The 26,927-nt window shown below is 40.1% G+C and overlaps 1 protein-coding gene across 3 annotated transcripts in view; it reads right to left on the minus strand.

Annotated features, from left to right (window-relative positions):
* Positions 1-26,927, minus strand: part of cdon (cell adhesion associated, oncogene regulated) — a 157,001-nt gene that overhangs the window by 29,905 nt on the left and 100,169 nt on the right. For all 3 annotated transcript variants that reach the window (XM_048615526.1, XM_048615527.1, XM_048615525.1), the window contains 9 exons: positions 24,744-25,019; positions 21,599-21,745; positions 17,550-17,693; positions 14,225-14,512; positions 12,643-12,912; positions 9,583-9,936; positions 6,531-6,838; positions 4,713-4,887; positions 3,817-3,951 (listed from right to left, as the gene is read on the minus strand). In XM_048615526.1, coding sequence (XP_048471483.1) covers positions 3,817-3,951; positions 4,713-4,887; positions 6,531-6,838; positions 9,583-9,936; positions 12,643-12,912; positions 14,225-14,512; positions 17,550-17,693; positions 21,599-21,745; positions 24,744-25,019 — 2,097 coding nt within the window. The remainder of the gene's footprint in view (positions 1-3,816; positions 3,952-4,712; positions 4,888-6,530; positions 6,839-9,582; positions 9,937-12,642; positions 12,913-14,224; positions 14,513-17,549; positions 17,694-21,598; positions 21,746-24,743; positions 25,020-26,927) is intronic.

A 26,927-nucleotide genomic window follows, 5' to 3' on the forward strand; every position in this document is an offset into this window, starting at 1 on the left:
AAATGTAAAGTGTTGAGATCCAGTATACAACAGTTTGGGTATTACATAAAGGTCTCCACACTACTCCAACACTGACCACAACGACACAGGAGGAGTAGGTTATACAACCCCTTGAGGCTATTCTGCCATTCTACAATACTATGACTGATCTGATTGGTGGCCTCAACTACACTTTCCTCTCCACTTGCCATAACTTTTAATTCTCTAGTCAATGGAAAATCTATCAAATTTGTCTTGAATATATTCAATGACCCAGCCTCCACTGCTCTTTGGAAAAGGGAATTCCACATACTAATTACCCTCAGACAAAAAAGAATCTTGTCTCTCTCATTTAGGAGACCCTTAATTTTTAAACTACCTGCCTTGGTTCTAGGCTTCTTGCAAAAGGGGAGCACGCTGAACAGCTATAAGATGCCATATATTTTTGTATTTTCATGCAAAAAAAAAAAGAGCTGCCATTGTACTCAAATATATTACAGACATATCACGTACATTGAAATCAATAACATGTTAGTTTAGGCTTCTGCCAAAATAATACTTACTGAATTCAGAGCAACTTTAGAGAGCAAAGCAGACAGCAAAGAAGACAGAATAACAAATGTTAGTAAAAGCATATTTTCAAAGCACTATGGTTCTTAGTGTTAAACCCAGTCAGTTGGCAACTACCCACTGAAATTTCCATTTAAATATTTTAGATCGGACAATTTGTGAATGCAGAAATAAAGACTGAAGCAGCTCCAAACTCTAGCAGTAGATGTCAATAACATTATTAGCATAGACAATATTGCACTACATTTACAGTGGTGATAAAAGACACTCAAAGCAAAAATGACCAGAACAGATGAAAATGATCCCTTGAATCCAAACCTAGATTTTTGAAAATTTGACGTGGGAGTTTCAGTTGACTCCTGGTGCTGGAATCTCAGTGCATGGTATTGCAGTTAAACCGATGTGAAGGAATTGTTATTGAAGAGAAATAGCTATATTTCTACTCTTGAAATCAGCAGTCTGTTCTTCATTTTAGAAGCAACAGAAACTTTTGCTGGACAGTGTCATGGAATTTGTTTTTGGAGATTACAGAACCATGTTGCAAAGCTTACTCAGTGATGCAATGGGCAGTAGGATGCAACAGCTGCTTCACTCTCAATTTCCACCATCCTTGACCACACATTCTGAAACCAAGAATGGACAGTTAACTCCAATCAGGCAGCAGTATTGGCAGCAATCCTGAACTATAGGAAGCAGCTGGCTTCCAAATCAGTTCCTCTCCACTGACATCATATTATCAAATGTTACATTGAAATATCAGAGATAACAGTCTAAATACTGGGTCATGGCCTATAGCCCACCTTCACTGTTACCTTTCAGCATCTGTAATTATTTCAAAAAATTATAAACTGAAATCAAAAATACATCAAATAACTGAATTCATTTTCAGTAGAGAAAAATAAAAAGGAAAGGACAGTGCCAATATATTACCCAGCCTATAGATTTCATACAGTCCATACAAGTCAAACAATGTTGGTAAGTTTGGAGGTTTTGAGCTATAGGGAAAGGCTGGATAGGCTGGGGCTATTTTCCCTGGAGTGTGACTTGATAGAGGTTTTTCAAGATGATGCGAGGCACAGATAGAGTGGATAGTCAGAGACTTTTTCCCAGGGCGGAAAAGATTATTATGAGGGGGCATAATGTTAAGGTGATTGGAGGAAGGTATAGGGGAGATGTCAGAGGTAGGTTCTTCACACAGAGTGATGGGCATGTGAAATGCGCTGCCGGCAGTGGTAATTGAGTCAGACACTTTAGAGACTTTTAAGCGACTCTTGCACAGACACATGGAGGATAGTAAACTGTAGGGTATACAGAGTAGATTGATCTTAGGAAGATAATAGGTCGGCACAACATCGTGGGCCAAAGGGCCTGTACTGTGCTGTACTGTTCTATGTTCTATTGGAAGCTGAGGGGTGACCTTATAAAATCATGAGGGACATGGAAAGGGTGAATACACAGTAGGGGAGTTCAAAACTACATGGCATAGGTTTAGAGGTGAGAGGGGAAAGATTTAAAAGGGACTCAAGGAGCAACTTTTTCACGCAGAAAGTAGTGCGTGTATGGAATGAACTGCCAGAGGCTGTGGTGGAGGCAGGTGCCAATACACTATTTGAAAGGTAGCTGGATGGGTACCCAAATAGGAAGGATTTAGTGGGATATGGGCCAAATGCTGGCAAATGGGACCAGATAATTTAGGATATCTGGTCAGCATGGACAAGTTGGACCAAGAGTCAGTTTTAGTGCTGTACATCTCTATGACTCTAATGGAATAGAACGTGCACCAGTATGAGTCTTCCCACCTAAAACTGTGATCTTCAGTCTCCTTTCCCCTATGTTCACCACTATCTCAACCAAAATTCATTCACATTGCCTCACATTTTTACCATCTCCACTGCATTGCTTGTATGCTTTTCTCATCTTCATATTATGCCCTGCCCATTAAAGTTTGTAATATATTCTTTACAGAAATAATGAATTTTATACCATTCTTGCTTTCAGATCACTCCATGGCCATGCCCCTTGCTGGTGCTGTAATCTCCTCCCATTCCACAAACCACAAATATAATTGTGCTCTCTTAATTCTGGATTTTTCACTATGCCGAATTTTAACTGCTCCACCACTGGTGGCCAGCCTTCCAAGATCATAAGCCCTGGAATGCTTTCCTGAAACTACTCCACTTCTTGCTACTTTAAGATGCTCATTATAACCCAGATCTGGCACAATTCTTTTGATTATCTACCCGTATTTCTCATGTAGCTTAAATGTCAAATGTTATTAATCTCCTGTGGAGTCCTTAGGTGGTTTCATGGCATTAAAGGCATGATTGACAGCCTGAAATAGAAAGTCAGCATGTTACAGTTAAAGCTTGGTTATTTATTGAATTGGGACAAGAGTGACAGCTGTAGATCAAAATCCTCAGCAGGGTCTCAAGATGAGATTTTGGGGTTGCGAGATCTGAGCAGCAATGACTGCTGTTGAACTCAGACCGAGGGGCGCAAGTTTAAGGTCCCTTTACAATCTTTCTTATTCCTTCTGGAAGGAGTGGCCTTAAAGACTGCTTTCCGAGGGCTGTAAAAAAGATCCTGCGAGTAGTAGATGTTCATTCTCTCTGTGGAGGATTTGTCTTTTGACAAACTCTGCCCGCTACTGTTCACCCACAAGGGCTAATGCCCCACACAGCAACCAAAACTTCCATGAAGTCCAACTATCCTTCCTTTCACATCTCCATGCTTATCAGGTATTGTAACCAATACCCACTAAATTTCCACTCTGAAGCCACAAAGTCTGAAGCATTAAAATGCTGGAAATATTTGGGAAGCACTGGTTTAAGGATAGGATGAGAACTATAATTTGATAACTGAAACTAATGACTGATTGGATTCGGATTGCGTAACTGTTCAACTAATGTTCACATTGGATTTGAGTTTAGACAAAGACCATAAAAAACTAGGATCTAGGTTAGATTACTAGTAAATGGGATGGGGAGGTTACTGTTTCTTAGGATAAGGAATGGATTTGGGTTGATCAATTTTGCAGTCAGGATTTGCTCAGACTAAGGTTAGATAAGATTTTTAAAGGGGGAATTGAAAGAATTGGGTAAGGGTTAGGTTAAAGTTAAGCATAGATAATTAGTGCTAAGCTATGGTTAAGGTCAAGTTACAGTTAAGATCAGGGTTGAGTGGCATCAACAACTTTCCAGCTGTGTAAAAAAAGATCAAATGCTTCAGGAAAGTAAATACAGTGTCGGGCCTACTGAAGAACCTTACCTCTGTTGTGTCGTGCTGGATCATGGATTACCACACCAAAATTAGTGCTAGTCTTATCCTCAACTGGTGTTTGTTTGGGAACTCCGATGGGCTGTGATGACGTTCGAGAGTTTTTCTTTGAGGTGGAGGATCGCCCTGTCGAAGAGCAAGGGAATAGATATTAGCATCACACTGGAACTAAGGGAATGTATTATTCTACAGAAAATATTCACATCTTTGCTCAGCCGTTACACTGAGAGTAGGACAAGGTGGTCTTTAATTAATACACAAAATAGAAGCAGAAAACTGTTCAGTTAATCAAACTTTGCCATTCAATATGATCACAGTTGAACTTGGGGCTTTCAACTCTGTTCTTCACCTGCTCTAACATCCGCAATTCCTTGAGTCACCAAAATCTGTCTGTCTCAGCCCCAAGTAGTAGGAAATACTGAGTTAAGATCATAAGTACAAAAATTTAGATTTCAAATCAAAGTTTTTTGGTCAGCAGCAACTAAGATCCTGCTGGCAATATCAATTTAAAAATCAACAATAAAATCACAAAAAACGATCTACAATTACAACCTACATTGAATAAACCTTCAAACTGCTTGCTCACGCCATATTATACACGGGCCTAAATCTATCATCACGTGCCATTTAAAAATGTATTTTGCAGTAAGTATCACTGCATCTCAATTAAATCGTAAATTCTGGATTCTCAATACAGAAGCAGGAGCTAATAATTGCAGCCAGTCACTACCGTTAAGAACAGTACAAATCAAAAATTGAACCTCTGACTTTACTGATCTGTATAGATCAAAATCATATACTGCATATTTCCCAGTGATCCATCAGAAATGCTGGTGTCAGAAATCGAGAGTTACAAATACATCCTATGCAAAATTGTTATCTTGTACCTTTGCCAGTTCGGAATGTCAGCATGGCTGGCTGTCCTTCACCAGAAGCACTTCGTGCAACCATCAATACCTCATATAGACTAGAAGGCTCAAGCTCGGCAAGTTGCAATTCATTCTCACTGCCTGGAACTCGGATTGTGTACCAGTTTCCCAACATATTCCCACGATTGTCAAGCTACAATGAAAACAAAAATCTGATGTCAAATTTCCAATATCATATCTTGCAGACTTCTGCACTGTTGTCCTTTGTCCCATTCCCCAACATTCTCAATGGCCTGCTTGCTCACCTCTACCCTCCAAATAATATGGCTAACATGGCCCCAGGAAGGTTGGCATTCCACTACTACTCCTTGCTTCATCTGACAGACAGCTCTGAACAAGAAACAATAATTCCCAGCAAGTAAAATTGTAATGGGAGATCTGGCCAAATAAGGGATCCTGATTGATTTAAGAGCTTCTGTTGGCTGAGATGGAGGAAATTAATTTCTACATTAGTAACATGTGGCTAATAGTGGTATCCATCTGCAAATGTAGTGGGCAGAGGAAGGGGTGCCAAAACAATGTTATGCATTCTGTGTGAATGACAATGAGCTCATAAGATTAATGACAGAATTGGGGGTAATAATTATAGATCAGGTTTATAATTTCTTGCAAATAAAAAAAAGTCAACTTCAGAAGGTGCTCCTCTGTATTCTTGATCCTGCTTTTCTGTCTAAGAGTATATTTCACCTCTTAAATTGATAATTTTATACACTTATACAGCGTTTGTGACACTTCAATATACCTAAATAAGAGAAAAAAATGATTCATGTCATTTATTTTGCTCCAGGTGCAGTGAAATTATGAAGACCTGCCAACCAGTAAACTCCCTGAATCAATAACAACAACTGACTTCTCTAACTTATCTCAAGGTAAGCCGGGTGGAGTCTGCAGACATAAAGGGTCCAGGCTGGTGAAGTATGCGAGTGTATACAGTGCATTATAAGCTAGAATTCTCCTAGCCTTAGAAACAGCACATCATCTTATTTAGTAGTTTGCTTTCAAAAATGGGTGAGAGGTTTTGTATAAAAGTTTGTATGTGTAATGGTTTCTCCAATGAGGGGGCCAATGTAGTGAAGGTGAGAGATAACGTTATAGCAATAACTAAAAAAAAATAGGTGGTAGAACAGACGTAGAAGTTGAAGCCGCTGTGTGTGCGCGCACGTTCATAATATTCAGTTCGAGGAAACCATGACTCATTCAGGGCTTGATGTTGAACTCTTTGGGATTGAGGGGAAAGCAGATAGGTAAAACTAGGTATTATATATGGAAGTTGACCTTCAAATTTGTAAGTAATGCAACTGACAGACAGCGTGCAAATGAAGTCTGAGGATTGATCGAAAAGGTGAGAAGGTTGGGGAATTAACCTGGAGCTCAACATGTACTAGATATATAAAGTCGAGCATAAACACATTAACAATTTCACATTCCAATCCAACAAACAGAAGAGATTAGAGGGGTACCACAAGAAATTATTTCGCTGAGAATTTTCAGGATCTGTAGAGCTTGTCTGGAAAAGGTGGTAAGAGTTGATTCTACGAATGACTTTAAAAGGGAGTTGGACAGATGATTCAGGATGAAGTAGTTATACATGTATGGATGTGGGACTGAGCATAGCTGCTCCTTCAAACAACGATCACAAGCATTATCAGCGGAACGGCCTCTTTTTGTGCTGCAAGAGTCTCATCCCAATAGATTACATTAAATCTTGAGCCTGGGTCTCGTGATGCAGTCCCTTCTAAGTCTTATCATATGTGTGGTTGTGTATCAACATCATACCTTGCGATATTTGACGAAGTAGGCATTGATGGGTGAGCCACCATCTTTTCCTGCTCTCCAAATTAAGTCATAGCTGTCTGGGTTGGTAGTATATGGAGCACTGAGAATGATGGGAGCATCGGGTGGAGTCTTTTGCGTTGGCACAGGGGAGATGGATTCTTTCGTCGGCTGGTGCTCTGGCGACATAGTGTCATAGGCATAATCATAGTCGATAGTTTCATCACCTTCATCACCCTGAACAATATCTGAACTTCTCACTGATGGTGTGGGCTCTTGGTCATCAACTCTGACCTTTGTTTCAAAGGGAACTGGTGGAAAATCAACAAAAGCACTGATTATTTTCAAAAGTACAGCCACTGGTGCCAATCTCAAAAATCCACAAGCATGCGGAATGCTGACTGCTTAGCATTCCTCCTCGCCCCTCCCCCACATTAAAATACCATTAGTTCAAACTAGTAAAGTTGCTATTCAGAGCCAGACAAAACATGTTCCATGGTCCCCAGATGTTCAACTCACTGCCTGTTGCAAGAAAACCAACAAAAACTATCAGCGTTTCTCATTTAATTAAAGCCAGATTACATTTGCTCTCGTTTATTTATTTAGAATACCACAGGCAGCAGCAGGATAGGGGAGGATGGGCCGCACTTGTTGAAACTGGCACGTCTCTCAATAACAAAGAAACTATCAATTCTGAGAGGCTGCCAGCACCTCTCAGCTGATCTCATAATAGTTATACTTGAGCATTCAGTTGCGAGCATGCTTAACCCTGGATATGCTGCTTACGTGTTACAATTCTGATATTCTCACTGTGTAAAAGGTACTATATAAATTCAGGTTGTTGTTCTTGTGCTAGTACAGCTTCTAATCAGAGCTGTCACATCATGAGATACTGCAACTACCTCCACAGATATGATATTGATCTATATGGGACTGCTGTTAATGAGAATTTCCAAAAGGCAAAGCGAAATAGTTGTCCAGTAGAGCGATTTATTTCAGCTGAAACCCTACAGTCGAGCTTGCAGTGTTGATTTCAGACTGTTAACCTTTACAGGCTCATGCCAGAGAATTATGGCAATTATAACTTGAGAGACCAGGCATAGCTATCCTGAAAAAAATTTTGCTGTTTTAGTGTTCCACCCAACATGGTAGCACAGTACAAGAGGCATTCGTTAATGCAAGCTGTGCTAACCTTATGCACATCTGGCATCAATCCCAGGTTGAAAGAATCTGCTTTTCATGTGGCACTTGTGAATTAAAGGTCCTACACGACAAAGTTTTATTTTTAAAAGGGTGGACTGGATAATTTTGGGATCTGCAGCTCCTCTTCGGTCACTCTCTGCTTTGAAGTTGCCATGTTGGCAGTTGAGGAGAAATCATGCTGCAACAGGTGGCACACATCCCTTCCTGATCTTCTTTCAAGCTAGATACCACTTTTCACACCCTCTTTCATCATGAAAGAAGCACATAATGAGCTCGGAATCCTAGTGGCTGGTAATATGAGACATGTCTCCAAATGACTACATTCTGGCTTTTTACATTTTGGGATCAACATCAGGGTATGGCATGGACTCGGTTTGATAGTTAAAATATATTGTCCGAGTAAGCAATATGGGAATACAAAGAAGTACCAGGTGATTGAACCGGGTTGTAAATACTGTGTGCTAATGGCAATGGCTTGTGAATTACAGTTACTCATGAATATAGTCAGTGATGTAGCCGACCAAGTTTCTTAACTAGCCAGTTACTATCTTCTGATTGACTGTTCAATTCCCTACCCTGTATAGGCAAGTGTGCAAGAAATAAAATTGTAGAGTCTTCTGTAAAATAGAAAATAAGTTGCTTTAAAAATTTGTATATCCAAGTTCACCTGAGCAGTGCTACATTCACATATGCCACAACCACTGGTTTACATGCATATGCACACGTTTTGCAGTCACATGCAAACATTTAATAAAGAAAGTTTTCTTTTTAAACTGTTGATCATAGCTATGTGATGATAATATAGTGCAAACAAACAACTGTTCATATTTGCTTTATGAGGGCTTGAGGTGATGCGGAACACTCCAGCTCATAGGCATCCATAGAATTGTGTTGTTGTTTAATGATAGGGTAGTGTAATTGGAATAAATGCAGCATTTTACAATGTTATTTTGTATAGGTCAATTTTAAGAGTAAGTCAGATTGTCACTCTCAATTTTTCACTAGGTTTCAACTAACTGAGGCTTCTCAGAAAACAGTCGTTCCATTGTTTAATGCTTTCAGTCAAAGCTATGGCAGTGAGCTCACCAATGACCTGGGGAACTGGGTAGTGCAGTGCCACACATGTATATGACTGACTCATTATCCATTCAACTCCAATCCAGTGAGGAAAAAGTCCCCTCGCATTGATTACACCAGAATGGTGAAGGGGGAAAATGAAGCAAGGCAGAGTGTCCAGATGCAAGGACTCCAAAAGATATCAAAAATATATTAGTGGTTACTGGTTTGGAGCCCTAAACATTTTAGCAGTCATACCCAAGTTCATTAAGGAGCAGAGCCAATGGCTAATTACATATCCAAGACCAAGAATAACAGGTTGAAGTAGGAAAATGCTACTAACATTCAGATAGGGGTATAATGTCAGTATATCGTAGGGCAAAAACAGAGTTTGAAAATTATAACTAGTTTGTTTTTCAATATGAGGCGAGTTTCAATGGGAACAATCCAACCCAATTAAGCCTAAAAGTGTCACCATGGAAACTAAAATTGCCAAAGGAAAGTAATTAACATACACTAATAGTATTCAACAGAAAACTCACCTAAGTAAACACTCATGTTTCCAATGACCACTCACTAACCACATTCCTCTCAGTCTGCAATTGATCTCTTCTTGATTGGAATCTTTCTAATGGTTGAAATCACTTCTTTACACAAGTGGTCAGCTGCTTCTCTGGTAACACTCAGGTAAAATAAAAGACTTGGGCATGGCAAGTGTTGTATCAATCACTTGAAGTGATGTTTACAATATCATCACACGATCCATAAGGACACGGGAAGAGCAAATGAAACTTACCAACTGACAGAAAGGCCTCTGCTTGTACTGAACCCATTTTGTTGGAGGCTTCACAAATGTAGAGTCCAGAACTTTCTAATGATGCAATGCGTATGTAAAGAGAACTTGATCCAGCCCTGGACATAGTGAGGTGAGGTGTATTGGAACTGGCACTTCCCATGCCAGACAGTTGACCATTCCGAGATTTCGACCGGAGAATATGGGAAGGGTGATTGCTGATTAGTCCGTGCCGATCAAACCAGCGGATGATAGGTGTCGGCTGACCAGTAGCATTGCAGGTCAATGTAACGAACTCTCCTTCAGTCACTCTCAAATTGGTGGGTGGGGAGGTAATCACAGGTTTTGTGCCTTGATCTGTAGTAGTAATAAATCTGGAGTTACTTGCTAAATTAAGTAATTTTTGCATTTACCACAAATTTCATGAATTAGCATGATGCCTTTGGGAAATAACTGCTCAGTCCACAGAGATGTTCCTTGACGGCAGGAAATTTAATGGGGTCCTGCTATCAACTGTTACGCAGTGAGTGCTACAGCTAAGTGAGCCACTGTGGCCTTTAGGCTGTAGTCACCCTTCCCCTCCTTTCTTTGTCAAAATATTCCCCAATTAACTCAAAAAAAACACCACTTTGAAGAAATCCTGCATGCATCAGTACCTTGAAAAGTGGAAGTTAGCTGTGGAATGAAAATATGAAAGAAAAAGCAAAGATTTGGGTACCTGTTGTCAACTTCTAACTTATAGTTATTGAAGAAGATTGCAATTCTTGTATTGACATGCAAGATAAATACGGCACACAACACTACACTGCTCGCCTAACGCTGCTTCTTTATACTTGATGCTCCCAAGAATCACTCTCCCCAGTGGCACTCAGAATAATTTCATTTGGCAACCCCTACTTCTGGTTCTTGTGCTGCCTACAGGTTATAAACGGCCAATACTGCTCTTCCTTTTATCACTGCCTGAGGATTTTGGGCTGTGGATCAAAATCTTGGAAACACTTTTCTATCAGCCTGTGGGTGTATATTGCATGGACTGCTGCAGTTCAAAGTGGTGGCTTGGCACCACCTTGTCGAGGGCCAGTAGGGATGGGGACAAATGCTGCTATGTTCAAGATCGAATAAACAAAAAATTAATCTTTTCTCATTATAATTCCATCTTGCATAAAGTGTGACACACTATGTCTTTAAGAGGTGTATTTTGTCCTTTTGTTTTCAAAATGAAGACAGGATGAGACAGAGGTGTCCAGCTGTATGTTCCAAGAAAATAAACAGTTTGAGACGCCTTGGTTTTTTGTTTAATAAGCTGGAACAGTGGAAGCAGCATGAAGAGGTGCAGTCAAGCTCCCATAGAGCCAGGATTTTCATTTAACTTTCAGCAGCTGTTGGGATTTGGAAGCTGCTATACATCTCTCCCTGCTACAGCAAAACACTTGAGTTCTCTTTTGGAGTTTTCTCTTAGTGTTCTTTCCTCCTGGACTGAAGAACTGACTGTGAGACAATCTATTTTACTGAATTTGCCTTTGCTGATGGTGTATTTGTGACATTGAAACAGCTGTTGTTTATTATCATCTATTATTCTGTCAAGTTTTCCAATAGAGTCAAGTTATTCCAATTCTTCTTTCTTTTGTTTTATTCTTGTAGCAAAAATACAAGTGTCTTGCTTCAAGCCTGGTAGTTTGACGAACTGAATTGCATCTGGAACACTGACTTAAACTTGCCTTTAACAATAAGGTTGGGATCTAGGCTATCTTTTTTATATATTTTGAGAGGGTTTAGTCTGGTCCATAACAGAAGTATCCACAAATCTTGCAGTGTCATATACAACTTTATTCTTCTTGAATAATATCAAGTAACAGAAGTTGGCTACAAATAACTGACTTTTTGGATTCCCCTTGAACATTTTCTTTTCACAAATCTTGCCTTTTTGGTGAGGCACTGATGGATGTGGTATCTCACCAAAGTGGTCATTCTTTACAGGAGAACCTGAGTAGCAACCAGGCAATTTGATGATGGGAGGGGGAGAGAAACCAATGTCAAGCCCAATTCCAATACTGCCTAAAAGACACAGACTCATTTTCTAGGCTACTGCATTGCAAGAGCCGAGTGAATATTCCCTCTACACAACTCATGGAAATAAACTTCAACTGTAGCCTTCCCTGTTGCCAGTCCAGCTGCTGTCAATTTATACAGCACAGACTGGGAACTAACCTAGAATCCACTTGGTATCATACAAAGCAGTGGGTGCACTCTATTTTTTCCACAAATAATGAAGAGAAGAACAAAGATTTTACAAAGTAGGTACAAAATACAGATGCTAGGCAAAAGACAAAATAAGGAAGAAAAAAGGTTAATGAGAGATAAGAATTCAGTTACGGGACAATAACACCTTCCAAAACTTGTAAATGAACATCTTTTTAAAGAACACATCATACTTAGAGAAGAAAGCTTCAAAATCAGTTTTGTTTCTTTGAACTGAGGCTAATAATAGTCGTGGTGCTCGAGCTCTGAAAGAACAAACTTGTTTTCACTGTCATACTATAGACAAACATATCTGTCAATTTGTACTTAACAACAATTCACAAATGAATGACAATTGGACAATGTGTTTTCTTTGGTGGTTGAGGAAGGAATATTGACCAAGATATTAAGAGCACTTCCTTATTCTCTTCTTGGGAGTTTAATATACTGAGGAAAGACTGGACTATTGGAGACACTATTTTCTGAGCGGTATTAAACCGGAGGCCCCATTAATTTCCTCAAATTTAAAGGAGGTTTAAACTCAACCTTCTGGCCAAGAGGCACATGCTTTCATCGGACTCAGACTGACAAGTTGATGATACCAGGTGGCTTGGGCAGCGGAGGCCAAAGTACCAGATAATTTTAAAGCATTGCTGAATACTAGGCTTGGTTGAGGAATTCCCTTCACATTTTACTGCACTAACGGATGGAAATATTACATACATTAAAATTAATAATCTGTTATGTTTTTCAGACTGATAATAATGAGCTTAAAATCTGGGTGGAAAGGGTGGAAGGAACTTTCTCTGTTGAGATGATGTGTACCTGATTGGACTATGAGCCTAGCTGACGACTGCGTTGAACCAATCTTATTTTCCACCACGCACTGATACATCCCAGCATCTTCAGCAACAAGTCCCATAATCTTTAGTCTGTTTCCAGAGACCAAATGTCGGATGCCAGTTTGAATAGCGACTGCATTGTGATACCAGGTGATATTGGGCCATGGATTTCCATGATAATCACAAGCTAAACGTGCTGTAGATCCTGTGGAGAGTGTCAGCTCCTGCAGTCCTTTGACAACTGTAGCAGGCTCTATGGAAAGAGTAAAATAATTTTACATTTAAGCAGATTCTTCTAACAGAAGTACTAAACAAAAAAAAAGCTAGGTATTCCTAACACCTCAGTCTAAATTTCAGTTTCAGGAAGTTCTCCCACTGCATACCGCTCTCTCCCTCTCCAACAATACTCTGCATTTGAGCCTGTTCTTGTTAAATCTGGTTGATCTGTACTTAATGTTGTATACTGTGCACCGATTCTTTTTGGGTCGGTAGGGTAGAATTACATTTGGTGCTGTTCTTGCACATATTTTTAAACACTCACGTGCCATGTGCTAACTTAGATACAGGTGACGATAATTTCTACCTCTGTACTTCAGATGTTAAAATTTAACTTGGTTGATTCCAATGATGTAGAGGCTATTTTAAGGAGGAGCACAGTACTCAGTTAATGGCTTCCAAGCAATCTGCATTGTTAGTACCCTGGGGGTCACAATTCATTTGTGTTGAATCACAGCAACGAAGTATATCAGTAATATATCAGGACAATATATATTGGCGTCCACCAAGCCAAGAAATTAAAGACAGCATCTAAATTACATTTACATGAGTAATCACCTTGTTCATGATTGTGTGGGTATTAAAGGTGACAGCCAAAGGCTTTTTCCCCCTGTTAGTCTGTTGTATTTGACTTCAGCATATTGCAAATATATCAAAGTCCCTTAATGTAAAAACAACGGCCAGTTTCCAATTTTGTGCACACAACAGAGAATTGTGTGTGCAAAGAGCACCAATCAAGAACTCAGGTGCTCAACAGTCAAATACCACAGTTTAGTTAATAGTGAACTGTGCAGAGAGCATTAATTTGCAGTCTGTATAAAGCCTGCCAGCAAAGGATCTCCGGTACCATGGGAATATAAACCAGACAGATGTCTGCTCCAGAGATAACACAGTGTGGAGCTGGAGGAGCACAACTGGCCAGGCAGCATCAGAGCAGCAGGAAAGTTGACGTTTCGGGTCGGGACCTTTCTTCAGAAATGCTGCCTGGCCTGCTGTGCTCCTCTATGATTCTAGCATCTGCAGTTCTTACTATCTGAGAATTCTGCTCCAGGTTGTCCTTCTACAGTCTGAGCTAGTGCAGTGGAGGGCAATATTAACATTGGACACAGTGATACCAGATATCTTCACAATAAAACTCAGGAGATGAAGAACAGCCATTTAAGTTGAAGTAGTGGAGAGTATGCTGGCACCAGGACAGCCACAGGCAACGATGAACCAGCACCCTCAGCAGAAGAGGGAAAAAGTTGGAAAAGGGGAAGAACTGATATAAATAGGAGAAACTCACTTACCATGAATAGTAACTGTGTACTTTGCAGACACTGGCTCCCCCATACCATTTTCAGCAATACATAAGTAACTCCCAGCATCCAAAGTTTTGCTTTGATCAACAACCAGGTTACTGTGAAAGAGTTTCCACCTCTTGTTGCTAGACAGTTCCCTACCATCTTTTAGCCATCTGACTTGTGGGGTGGGGACGCCACTTACTACGCATTCTAGGATCAGAGGGCTATGCCGAATCACTGTTATATTCTGTGGAGTTGTAGGAAAAATGATACGCGCAGAGCTGTTTGTAGGGCCTGTGGGGAAAAAAGTGGTGGAAATCACAATCTGGTCTGTTTAGGCATCTCAAAACAGTTCAGTCAAATAGGGTTCATGCATTCTAACATTCATTGTACAGAGGGCATCCAAACAAAGTGAAGGAGCGCACAGACAAAAGGAGAGAATGCATGCAACTGCTGTTGATAAGGCAATAATGTGACCGAAGTGCAAGTGAAAAAAGGTTACAGAGAAAACAAAGCAAGTCAAATGTTGGAGGATGATGTGACAAAGTAAAAGAATGGGTGCCTGAGAGAGAAGAACTTATGCCAAAACAAAAACCAGAGAGAACAAAGGAAAGTGATAATCAGCAGCGGAACACAAACAAGGAGGAAAATAGAACTGTGAAGGAATGTGAAAGGGAAACTAAAGTGCTCTGATAAAAGTCAAGGATACATGCGAAGATGACAAAAACATTTACATTTAAGCCCCCTTTCATAAATCAGACTGAACATGACACCATCAGATAAAACAGTTGTTTACTTATTAGAGGAATAATAGTGAGATGTTACCTACCATGTTAAACAAAAAACAAACAATGAATTAGCAAAACAAGATTTGGGCTCTGCTCTCATTTCCCAAGAGTGCTTTTATCAGGCAACTTCAAAGTTGCTTTTCAGACATACAGGCGGGTTACAGCTTAACTCACAGAGGACGACCATCCTTCCATCTGTTTTGTTTCCCATTCCCTTTTTATAATGCATCCATGCTTTTCATTTTAAGAGGACATGGTATCCAGCACACAGGGAAAGGGTGATGACCATGCTCCATATGTACTTCAGAGACTGCAGGTGCACCCATTGGGGGAACAATGGATGTCTGTTACCCTAAACATTAAAATTTATTACATATTTGAACATCATTTGAAAATGACTGAAGAAATGAATTTGTATTTGATGATTCAGTTATAAAATATGAAATGCTCAGATACAAGTGATCAAAGTTCTGTAGCCCTCCGAAATCCAGTCATGAATGATGGTGGACAATTAAAGAACTCACTAGAGGAGGAGACTCCATAAATTTCCTATCCTCAATGATGGAGACTTGTGCTTCAGAAATTGCCACACCATTCCAGTATGGCTACGAGCACTGGCACCTACTTGACAATGTGGGAGATTGCTCACGTACATGCTCTATAAAAAAAAGCAGGACGAATCCAACCAAATGTCGCCCCATCAACTACTCTTGATCATCAGTAAAGTGATGCAAGGTGTCATTAACAGGGCTATCAAACAGCACCTGCTCAGTGATGTCCAGTTCGTTTTCCGCCAGGCTCATTCAGCTCCTCACCTCATTACATCCTTGGTTCAAGCATGGTCAAAAGAGCTGAATTTCAGAGGTGAGGTGAGAGTGAATGAACTTGACATCAAAACTGCATTTCTCTAGCGTGGAATCAAGGAACCCGAAAAAACCCAGAGCCATGCTTGACAAGAAAAGCTGTAAAGTTGAACATGTTTTCTCTGCTGTTATATTTTCCTATCAATTGAACAGAAGATAAAAAAGCTCTATTCAAGTAATTTCTTTTTATTCATCTTGTAATCCAAAACGGCGCAGGACTGTGGCAACAAAACACTTCCCACTGTATACTTTCCCAAATACATGTGACAATAAAATCATTCAATAAAAATCATTCAATAAATTTTCCGCTGGTTCGAGTCACACCTGGCACATAGGAAGATAGCTGTGGTTGTTGGAGGACAGTCATCTCAGCTCCAGGACATCTGTGCAGGCTAGTGCACAGGGTAGTGCCCTATGCCCAACCATCTTCAACTGCTTCACCAACAATCTTCCCTCCATCATAAGACCAGAAGTGGGGCTGCTCAAATATGACCGCACAATGTTCGGCACTATTCACGACTCCTCAGATATTGAAACAGTCCATGTTTAAATGCAACAAGACCTGGACAATATCCAGACTTGGGTTGAAAAGCGACAAGTCACATTCACGCCACACAAGTGCTGGACAATGACTATTGCCATTAAGAGACAATCTAACCATTGCCCCTGGACATTCAATGGTGATACTATCACTGAACTCCCCACTATCAACAACCTGGCAGTGACCATTGACACGAACTCAACTGGACTCACCATAGCAAGTGATGGTTACAACTGCACATCACTGCAGCATGGAATTCATCTCCTGACTCCCCAAAGCCTGTCTATCCTCTCAAAGGTACAAGTCAAGCGTATGATAGAATACTTCTCTCTTGCTGGGATGAGCGAATTCCAACAACACTCAAAAAGATTGACACCATCTAGGACAAAGCAGCCTGCTTGATTGGCACCACATCCACAAACATCCACTCTGTCCACCACTAAGGCAGTGCACACTATCTACAAGATGCACTACAGAAATTTACCAAAGATCCTTAGACAGCACCTTCCAAACCCATGATCACTTTCAATGTAAAAAAGACAAGGGCAGCAGATAAAAGGGAATACCACCACCTGCAAGTTCCCTTCCAGGCTACTTACTATCCTGACTTGGAAATATGTTACTATTCCTTCACTGTCGCTAAGTCAGCATCCTGGAATTCCCTCCATGTCAGATTTGTGGGTCTACCAACAACTCATGGACTGCAGCAGTTCAATAAGGGAGCTCACCACCACGTTCTCAAGGGTAACTAGGGACAGGCAATAAATGCTGGCATTGCCACTAATGCCCACACTCCCATGAGTGATTTAAAAAAAAATAAAGTTTAGAACCAGATAAATTTACAGGTGAATAAATTTGAATCAATTAAGTCCACTTCTAGACTTGTATTCACTTGTGATAAGGGGCAACTTTTTTATTCTAGCCTAGGCACATGATGTTATGACAGCTGGGAGGTGCTCAAGCAATATTAGAATCTCAATCCAGCAAATGGATGTTCAATGCTTCATTTAATATGAAGGAGCATTACATAGGGGTCAGATCATGTGATGGATGAAAGAAGATTAGCTGTACAGAGTGGCAGAAACAGCAATAACCAAGTTTGGATACATTGAGAGAATACAGCTGGGCTGCAGACTTACGTCTAATCAGCAGCTTATGTCCTGTAGGTTCCATTTTCATCTCATTTGTGACTGGGTTGTACGCTGCACACTTGTAGCTTCCTTTGTCCGCCTGTGTGACGTTCAGAATATGCAAGTTTCCAGAAGGAAGAATTAGGTAGTTATCTGGAAAATAGGAGTATAATAATGAGAAGGACTATACATTATAACTAAGCAGCTACTGAAACCTGCAACCTGCCAGATGGCAGGAATGCCAGTCCATTTTATTCCAACAAATTTGATCTGGGCCAAAATATCCGAAGAAAAACAGAGACTTTCTAGAGAAAGCCTTTAAAAGAAAGTATTAATAAGAAACTTCATTGAATACAATTAAACACATTATTGTAAAATCTCCAAGTTTAAAAAAATTTTTTACTTTGTTTAAAGCCTTACTTTGGAGAGAGTGGAAATTTAAATTAGTGGTAAGTCGTGGTGGATGAAAAATTCAGTAAGCATTTTAAACGTGAGGAAAAACCCAAATTCGAGGTGGTACACTTTCACTATGAAATAACATATGTGACATAGTTTACAATGTCTTTGATTTGCAAAGTTTAATCACAACTAGCTACCCACTTCACCCCTACTGGTGACAGGTAATTTTACAGCTTTCAACAGAACACATGCTCCATATGTATAATAATTCAACAGATTGTCATTTTCTGGTTGCTTTGAAAATAGGAACTCTGCAACAAACATACATTTCCGATGAAGTGGGACAAAAAGGGCAGGAGATAACTGGACCAAAGAATGTAAACATAATTCATATTAAAGTCAAAAATTCTGTCCTTACTTTTATAGTAGTTGTATACTAAAATTAATAGTTGCACTGCATGACAAAACAACTGAAAAGAACTCTGTCTTGCAGAACAATCATTAAGTATCAGTATTATATGCTTCTGGTCGACACACAATCGTCAAGATGTGATCGCATTGCAGGGGATGCGGAGGAGATTCCCAGGTTGTTGCCTGGGATTGAAAGTCTCAGTTTTGAGGAGCAGCTGGGCTTGTTTTCCCTGCAGAAGAGGCTGAAGAGGAAATCTAATCGAGGTATGAGAGGCATAGACAGGGTAGAACATGAGAATCTTTTCCCTGTGGAAGATATATCTAAGACCAGAGGCAAAAATTTAAGGTGAGGAGTAAGTGGTTTGGAGGGGATCTGAAGAAAACCTTTTCACCCAAAAGCTGGTGGAAACATGGAACATGCTGTATGACAGGGTGGTGGGGGCAGGTACTTTTACAACACTTAAGAAGCACTTGGACGAGCATTTAAAATGCCAGGGCATAGGAGGCTGTCGACCAAGTGCAGACAAATTGGATTAGTGCAGTTTAGTGTTTGTTGGTCTGCATGGACAAGGTGAGCCAAAGGGCCTGTTTCTATGCTGTATGACGCTATATATCAGTAGCCTGAGTGAAGACCAGAAATTAACCGAAAGGTGGTGGAGAAGTTACATTTTCAAAGCAAATGCATAGATCTTTTAAGACAACTCTTCAGGTCTGTCCAAGCTTACAGTACTGAGCTTCATCCCCTCTTAGCGAGGTTTTGAATTTGCATTAAATAACTGGCATGAAAGTTCTCCACTTCTGGTTATTATGAAGGGCCTTCATGAAGTGAGTTAGGACACTTTCAATTCAACTCAAGGTGGCAGCATGTTCAAATCACAAACTTGCCAAAGATTGACACACATCCTCAGTCTCATTCAGAGCCGTCACAATAAAGGATGACTAAAAAAAAAATCATCCTGATGCAGTAGAGGGCAGATTTCTGGAACAAAGGCATGCTTTTTCAGCAGTGGGTTCTCTACCTAATCTGTGATGCTGGGTCTTTAGAATGTATAATGGATCCACCAGGATAAAACGAGTGGTTGTCAATAAAACGTGGAGCTGGAGGAACACAGCAGGTCAGAAAGCATCAGAGGAGCAGGAAAATTGGTGTTTTGGGTCTGGACCCTTCACCAGGACTAGAGAGAGGTAAGGGCGCTGAGAAATAAATTGGGGTGGGGGTGGGGTGGGGCTGGGGGAAGGTAGGTGGGATGGTGATAGGTGGATGCAGATAGGGGGTTGTAGAGATTGGTCAATGGGAAGGTTGGAGCAGATAGGTGAGAAGGAATATGGATGGGTTGCTTCAGGTCAAGGAGGCGAGCATGAGAGGGTGGGCTGGACATGGGGAGATTTTGAAGCTGGTGTGTACTCTATGTTGAGGCCATTTGGCTGTAAGCTCCTGAGGCAGAATATAAGGCATTGTTCCTCCAGTTTATACGTGGCCTCATTTTGACAGTGGAAGCAGCTCAGGACAGACATGTCGCCAAGGGAGCGATTCCGACAGAGATTCACCCGTATGTCTTCTAACCTGGTCTATTGCATTTGTTGCTCCTGATGTGGTCTCCTCTATATTGGAGAGACTAAGCGCAGACTCCGGGACCAATTTGCGGAGCATCTGCGCTTGGTACGCTCCAATCAACAGCACCTTCCGGTTGCCAGCCATTTCAACTCCCCCTCCCACTCCCTTGGCCTCGTCCCATGTCCAGCCCTCCCTCTCATTCCCGCCTCCTTGACCTGATACAACCTGTTTATCTTCCTTCTTACCTATCTGCTCCACCCTTCCCACTGACCAATGTCTACAACTCACTACCGGCATCCACCTATCACCATTCCACCTACTTTTCCCCCAGCCTCAGCACTCCCATTTATTTGAGCTCCCTTCCCGCTCCCCAGCCCCGATGAAGGGTCCAGACCCAAAACGTCAACTTTCCTGCTCCTCTGATGCTGCCTGACCTGCTGTGCTCCACATTGTATCGAATGTGATTTCCAGCATCTGCAGTCCTTACTATCTCCTACAGGAATGATACCTATTTCCAAATTGTGTTGTACTTTCTCTTGGAATTTAACTATAGGGTTCATAAGATTGTTTGTGTGGTTTGGGGCTGTGTAATTAAATTTAAAATAAAATAAGGTAGTCATGTGACCTGTTCTGAAATCTGCCTGGTACTAAGCCTGGGTGTGTTGACCTTTGAAGACCAATGGAAAGTTAACCTTGTTTTATTGAGGAGAAGGCACAAGGTATTTACGCTCCAAAACAATGGCAGCAGTCTGTGAGCTAATCACAGAGTGACAGAATCCTCAAAGTTCCAGAAAAATGTGAGGAACGTCAGGTTGTAACCAGTTGTTTAAACATCCATTTAATTCTAATGAGAGAGAGAGTTGGGCTCTCAAGAACAGCTAATTAACATTTCTATCAATTGTCAAGGCCCATGTGATTCATGTTGCTATGGGGAACAACAGAGGAGGCCATTATAAAGATCAGGTTACAGGCTTTCCTATAATAGCGCAGAATATCAAATAGTGCGTTTGGAGTCTGTCTGTATGCGTTTTGAGGGAGCAGGTAGATGTTAAAATGTCTCTAATTTTTGCCGGGCAGGCGTACAGGGTAGAACTTTGTGTTTGGATTCAAAAGAATAAATTTTTGGGGAGATAAAACAAGATTGGAACAGTCACTTAGCTAGGGCTGGGGTGTATTCTGAAATAGGAAACTATATGTAAAAGTCAGGTCTAAAAGTGCAAGTTACCAACGTAAGAAAAGGAACAGGAATAAATCTTCTGAAGTTAAGAAACACTTTGCACTGATTTTGGGAAAAATGAATGTTTACGTAAAGGACAGTATAAAGTATGCCTATGAGTGGTTTTCCATTTGGGTTAAAAATAAGGGGTATTTTGTTTACAGGTAGATACACATGTTGCCTGCAAAAATGGTGATTACACAAAAGTGCTTTTAGTCTTTTTGTTACAGTCAATCACTAAGCATGAAATCAGTTTGTCAGCTAGGACTGGAAGCTTCAATTTCTTTTTAGGAGTTATCAGTCTTTATGCGAATCATAACTAATGGGATACAATGAAGCATCTATGGTACTGTATCAGGTGATGGGCAATAATAGCTGCTTGTAATACTTCAAATACAAAAATTTTAGGAAGTTACTGGACTAGACTGAGAAAATGGTACATTTCCCATATCTGCTCCGAGGCCAGGACATACCTACCTGTGGATTGCTCGAACCATTTACCCTTCACACGGTAGCGGATTAATGCACGAGGTTTACTGTCAGGTAAATGACATTCAATGATGCCTGTGTTTCCTTCGTCTACTGTAACTACTCGCTGGCTGGGTGTCTTGAAATCATTTATACCTGCAAAGACAGAGCAAATAACAATGATCAGTGTTGAAAATCATTATTTACTGCAACAAATGTCAGCAGTAAACTAAAATCTGACACAGGCAGCATGGCTAAAATTTCAGACACTTGACCTCTCTAAGAGATAGCAGCCATTTGTACACTGTTCTAGGAATACAGGATTACACACTCAGCCAAGGTTACTGGACTGCATGTTACCATGCTGACTTGCACTCATGCAAATGTTTGCTCTGAACAGAAAGAAATGTACCCCAGTAATGTGGCTGATCCATATAGATAGCTCTTAAACACCAGTAGCAAGATTAAAACAAATTTGCCAGATCCCGGTGATCAGAAAAGCAAGAATAATCTAAAAGTTTTAAAAACTTTTATGTTTTTTAGTGCATTCTCAGTGACAAAGTTCGATTTTTCCACTATCCATTTTATGCAGATTTAAAATAATAGGTAGCGATTTTGTGATAATCCACAAGCATACATCAGGACTGCAGGTGCAGGATTTTTATTTTCTAGTAGTCGATTTTACATTTCCATGCTCCTCATAGGGAGCCTTGTCCACTAGGAGTATAGATCAAACCATTTCCCATTTAGTTTGTCAAAACTCTGGTAACAGGTTCAAAGTCACATTGTATGATGTCATATGCTCTATGTTTAACTGACTTGTTTCTAACTGTACACGTTATTTGTAATAGTATCATTCTGCATAAGAAAGTGTCGGCTGACACCAATGAGATTCCGATTCCACACGCTCAACTTTTTTTCCTCAAGATTTAAAAAAATTCAATAAAATTCTACTTAAGGTTTTTTTCTCTTCAAAGATAAGTATTCTTTATTTTTAAAACTTGTGGTTTTGGGTTTTTAAAATTTTATTTAAATTTAATTCAGAGATTTTGCTGTGACTGTGCTAGCTTCAGGGTATCAGTAGACATTAAATGAACAAAAGTATTGATCTGTGCTGCAAGACACATGATATGGAAGTGCAATTTTGCTGTCCTGACATCACTTTCCTTGTATTGTTTTGGCTAGTGGGATAATCAGGTCTAATGTGCATCTGATTTTCTGATATGCAATCCTCATAAGTCACTACAAACAGAGGTAGAAGAGGGAAAGAAAAAGGAGTGACAGGTAGAAAATAACCCAGAGAATTAACAAGCATTTGATGATTTTATTCAATCGGGAATGTGGTATTCTATTCACTGTTTGCAATGTTACTTGGGCAGTCAGGGGAAGGCAAGGGAAGGAATTAAGAAATTATTCTTCATTTCCTGACCACATATTTGAAACATCTCTAGTTCCAGGTTTTCAGAATCTGCACAGATCCTGAAATCACAGCCTTCCATCCAAATGGGAGGGTCATTTGATAAATAGCTTACATTTCCTCTTCTGATTTTCTTGTTTCTTGGGGCTGTTGTGAGCCTTAGTTAGAGATTGAGAAGGCCTGAGATTGAGCTCCAACAGCCCAAGATTATATAGAAAACCAGAATTTTACACACCAAGCTGTGCCTTTCAACATGCTTTACTCTGCTCTCTGCATTTTCATCAAGTTGCCAGCATCAATAATTAATACTTCTTGTGCACTCAGGTCAAACTAATAGAGGCTGCGAGATGCTTACATTTACAGTAGGTCCCAGTTATGCAGGCTACCTGTGTGGTCTGACCGTTTCTTAATCAGGGAAATTGAACTTCTTATAGCTTTTATATGGCTGTGAAGCACTTCCAGAAGGCCAGTTCCTCAATGTATAAATTTTTCTTTAAGAAACACAGGTTTCTCGCAAATCAATTTGAACAGGAATACAGATTGCAAATATACACGAGCCAAACTCTCCCCTCTTTTAGGAGATAGGGAATGTTTCCTTAAGTATCCCAATCAGCAGGTCATTCGTCAGGTCACTTCCTGCTACATCAGTTTCCTTTGAGCAGTCAGCTCTATTTTTATAACTAAAGCTATTCCCATTGATTCTTCTCTCCAAGTCAACAGCAAATCTGCTCGCAGGATGAAAGGTCTCATTAATGCCCTTAGAAGAGGCAGGTAGCAAGTGAAATTCACCATCTTTGCTTTTAATTTTCTTTCATACTCAACCATTGTTAAGGGGACACATCTACTGCTTATTCGGAACATACTGCATAAAGATGAAATCTTAGTTGAGTGGTTCTATATGAAAGGGGACGATCAGAGGTTAAAGAGAAGGGGAGAGGATTTTTAAAAAAAAACGCAAGTCAACTCCAGGTTTGCTCTCATGCACCCACAATTGAGCATCCTAGATATACTTTAGCAGGAATGTGAACAGTGTCTACACTTGAACAGGTTTAGTCTTACACAAGGATTAGCAAAATAAAAGCTAAAAAAAATTTCGTTATGAGAAAAAAAAGGAACAAGGAACTGCAGATGCCGGAAATCAGAAACGAAAGCAGAAATTGCTGGGTAATCTTAGAGTTCTGCGGAGAGAAAGCCGAGTCAACACTTCTGGTCCAATGACCCTTTCTCAGAGCCAAGTTCTGAAGAAGTCATACTAAACTTCAAACATTAATTCTCTTTCTCTCTCCACAGATGCTGCCAGACCTGTTGCATTTCTCCAATGTTTGGTGTTTGTTAAAATTCCCAGCATCCTCATTACTTTCCTTTTATTTGACATATGCTATCTTTATCAAAATAGCTTTAAAAAAAGGACATAATTTCTTCACAGAAAGCAATCCATTGAAGTATCTTCTGCTCCAGCTCCAAAAAAAATGTCACTTTAATCCTAGGTCTCTGTCATGCTCCAGTCAAGTGGCTTGGCACTGAACAGTCTAGTCGAAACAGGAAACTTAGCATACAGAGGAGGGTGGGATTAAACAACTGCTCCAATACACCTCAGTATTGAATCCTGGTATACTCAACCAGTTAAAAGTGTCAAATTTTCACAGTTTTAATAGATTGAAGGATTCCCATAAACTAAAGCTCATCTCATTCAAACAATCTGCACTGAAGTTATCTTATTTCCCAAAAGATACTCACTTGCAATGGTAATGGAAGAAGGTCTGCTCACTATTGCACCGACAGAACTGCTTGCCACACACAGATATCTCCCAACATGGGACGTCTGTAGATGTGAGATAGTCAATGACCCAAAGTGGATCGCTATTCCATTCTGTCCATCGTTGGTTAACTTCTTTCCGTTGATGTGCCATGTAATGCGCGCCCAGGCAGGCTCTGCAGCACAGCGAAGTTGAACTCGTCCCCCTAGTTTCTGGATTGTGGACAGGGGTTCTGTTGTGAAGTGAGGAGCCAGGTCTGCATAAAAAGAAAAAAAAAATACTGGTTAGAATTGCCCTTACTTATGAAACCATAACTCTACCAAAAGTGAACTTCTTTAATTGGATTCATCATACAAGGGTTTGCAGTCCACCCTAACATTTTTAGCCTAGGGGCACAGAGGCCAATTCTAGTGATCATTCCAAAAACAATTACAGACATGGTGCTATAAGACGTAGGAGCAGAAGTAGGCCATTCAGTCCATGATTCCCTTACTGATTTAAAAAATCTCAGCCTTAAATATACCTAAAGACACAGCCTCAACAGTCCTCTATGGCATAGAATTCCAAAAATTCACAACCTTCAGAAGAAATTCCTCCTCATCTGTTTTAGCTATACAACCTTTAATTCTGAAATTAAGCCCTCAGCTCCTAGATGCTCCCACAGGGAGAAACAACTTTTCTGCATCTACCCTACAAGTCTCCTAAGAAGTTTGTTTGTTTCAATATGATTGGAATATAGAAAAATGACAGACAAATACTATGGGCCCAAAGTGCTCAACCTCTTCTTCTAAGACAGTGCCTCTATACCTAACAGCCACCTAGGGAACCTTTTCAGGACTGCCTCTAATGCTAGGATAACTTTCCTAAGATAAGGGGCCTAAAATCCTTTACTGTATTCTACTTGTGGTGTGATTAGTGCCTTGCATTGTTTTAGCAAACCCTCCCAATTTTTATATTCCATTTCTTTGAAATAAAGGCCAATATTCCATTTGCTCTCCCTACTGTCTACTGAATTTGGATGCTAACTTTTTGCAATTCATGGAGAAGGACACCCAAATCCCTCTGTTCCATTGCTTTCTGCAAAGATTTTCTCCATTTAAATAATATTCAGCACCTCTACTCTTCTTGTCAAAGTGCATAATCTCACATTCCTCCAAATTACATTCCACCTGCCAATTTTTTGCCTATTTGCTTGACCTGTCTAGATACCACTGCACACTGTGTCATCCTCACCACTTGTATTCCCACTTATTTTTGTGTCATCCACTAACATGCATGATACTGGGTGCCAGAAACTGTCTATGTACCACACTAGGGGACATGTTAAATTACTCCCAGTTCCCATTATTTGATAGAATCACACGATCTGTTAGATACATGAGTTAAGCTTTCCGTCCAATTTCCAGGTCCAAGCAGAAACAGAACAAAACAGTGAATAAAAATAATACAAAAGAAAGAAAAACTACAATTGCTAGAAATAGTAAATGCAAGAAATACATAGGACAATCAGTAATTGTAAAAATAAACAGATTATGATATTGAGTACAGAACCATTCATCAGAACTCAATGACAAAAATATAGGCAAAACATCAACCCTGAGCCCTCCTTACTACTTACAAATGTTGATTCAGATAAATCCAGCATTTTATGGCAATAAAAAATGCTGGTGCAAATAGGACTGCTTTGCCTAGGTTTCAGTAGCTGTGTACAGCACACAAGTTGGGCATTCATGAAGTTACCAGCATTCATGATTTTGGCATAATTCAGGCATAATATCCTAGAGATCAATTCTTTGATACATGAATATTCAACTCATTCATACACAAATGTTGTATTGATTTTTTAACATTTAAAGTAAATGATTCATTCAGAGAGTAATGCCACATTAGCCCATTTATCATTTGAATGCTAATGCTGTGAACAATAAGGCCATAAATATCAAGTTTGGTAAATTTTATACCAGTTGTCAGTTAGCCATTTTCCTAACCAGGAAAATGCTAGATGGGAAAGTAGAACCACAACTTTGGGAATACTCAAATTACATCAGACATTATAAGACGAGAAGTAGATAGGAGAAACTTGAAACCCAATGGTTTTTTTTGCCACTTGATGATTTTCATTATCAAGCTATTTGTTTAGCAGTGCCCCATGTTGATGTGATCA

The sequence above is a fragment of the Rhincodon typus genome, chromosome 32 (genome assembly GCF_021869965.1).
Source record: "Rhincodon typus isolate 14 chromosome 32, sRhiTyp1.1, whole genome shotgun sequence".
In the NCBI taxonomy this organism is placed as follows: Eukaryota; Metazoa; Chordata; class Chondrichthyes; order Orectolobiformes; family Rhincodontidae; genus Rhincodon; species Rhincodon typus.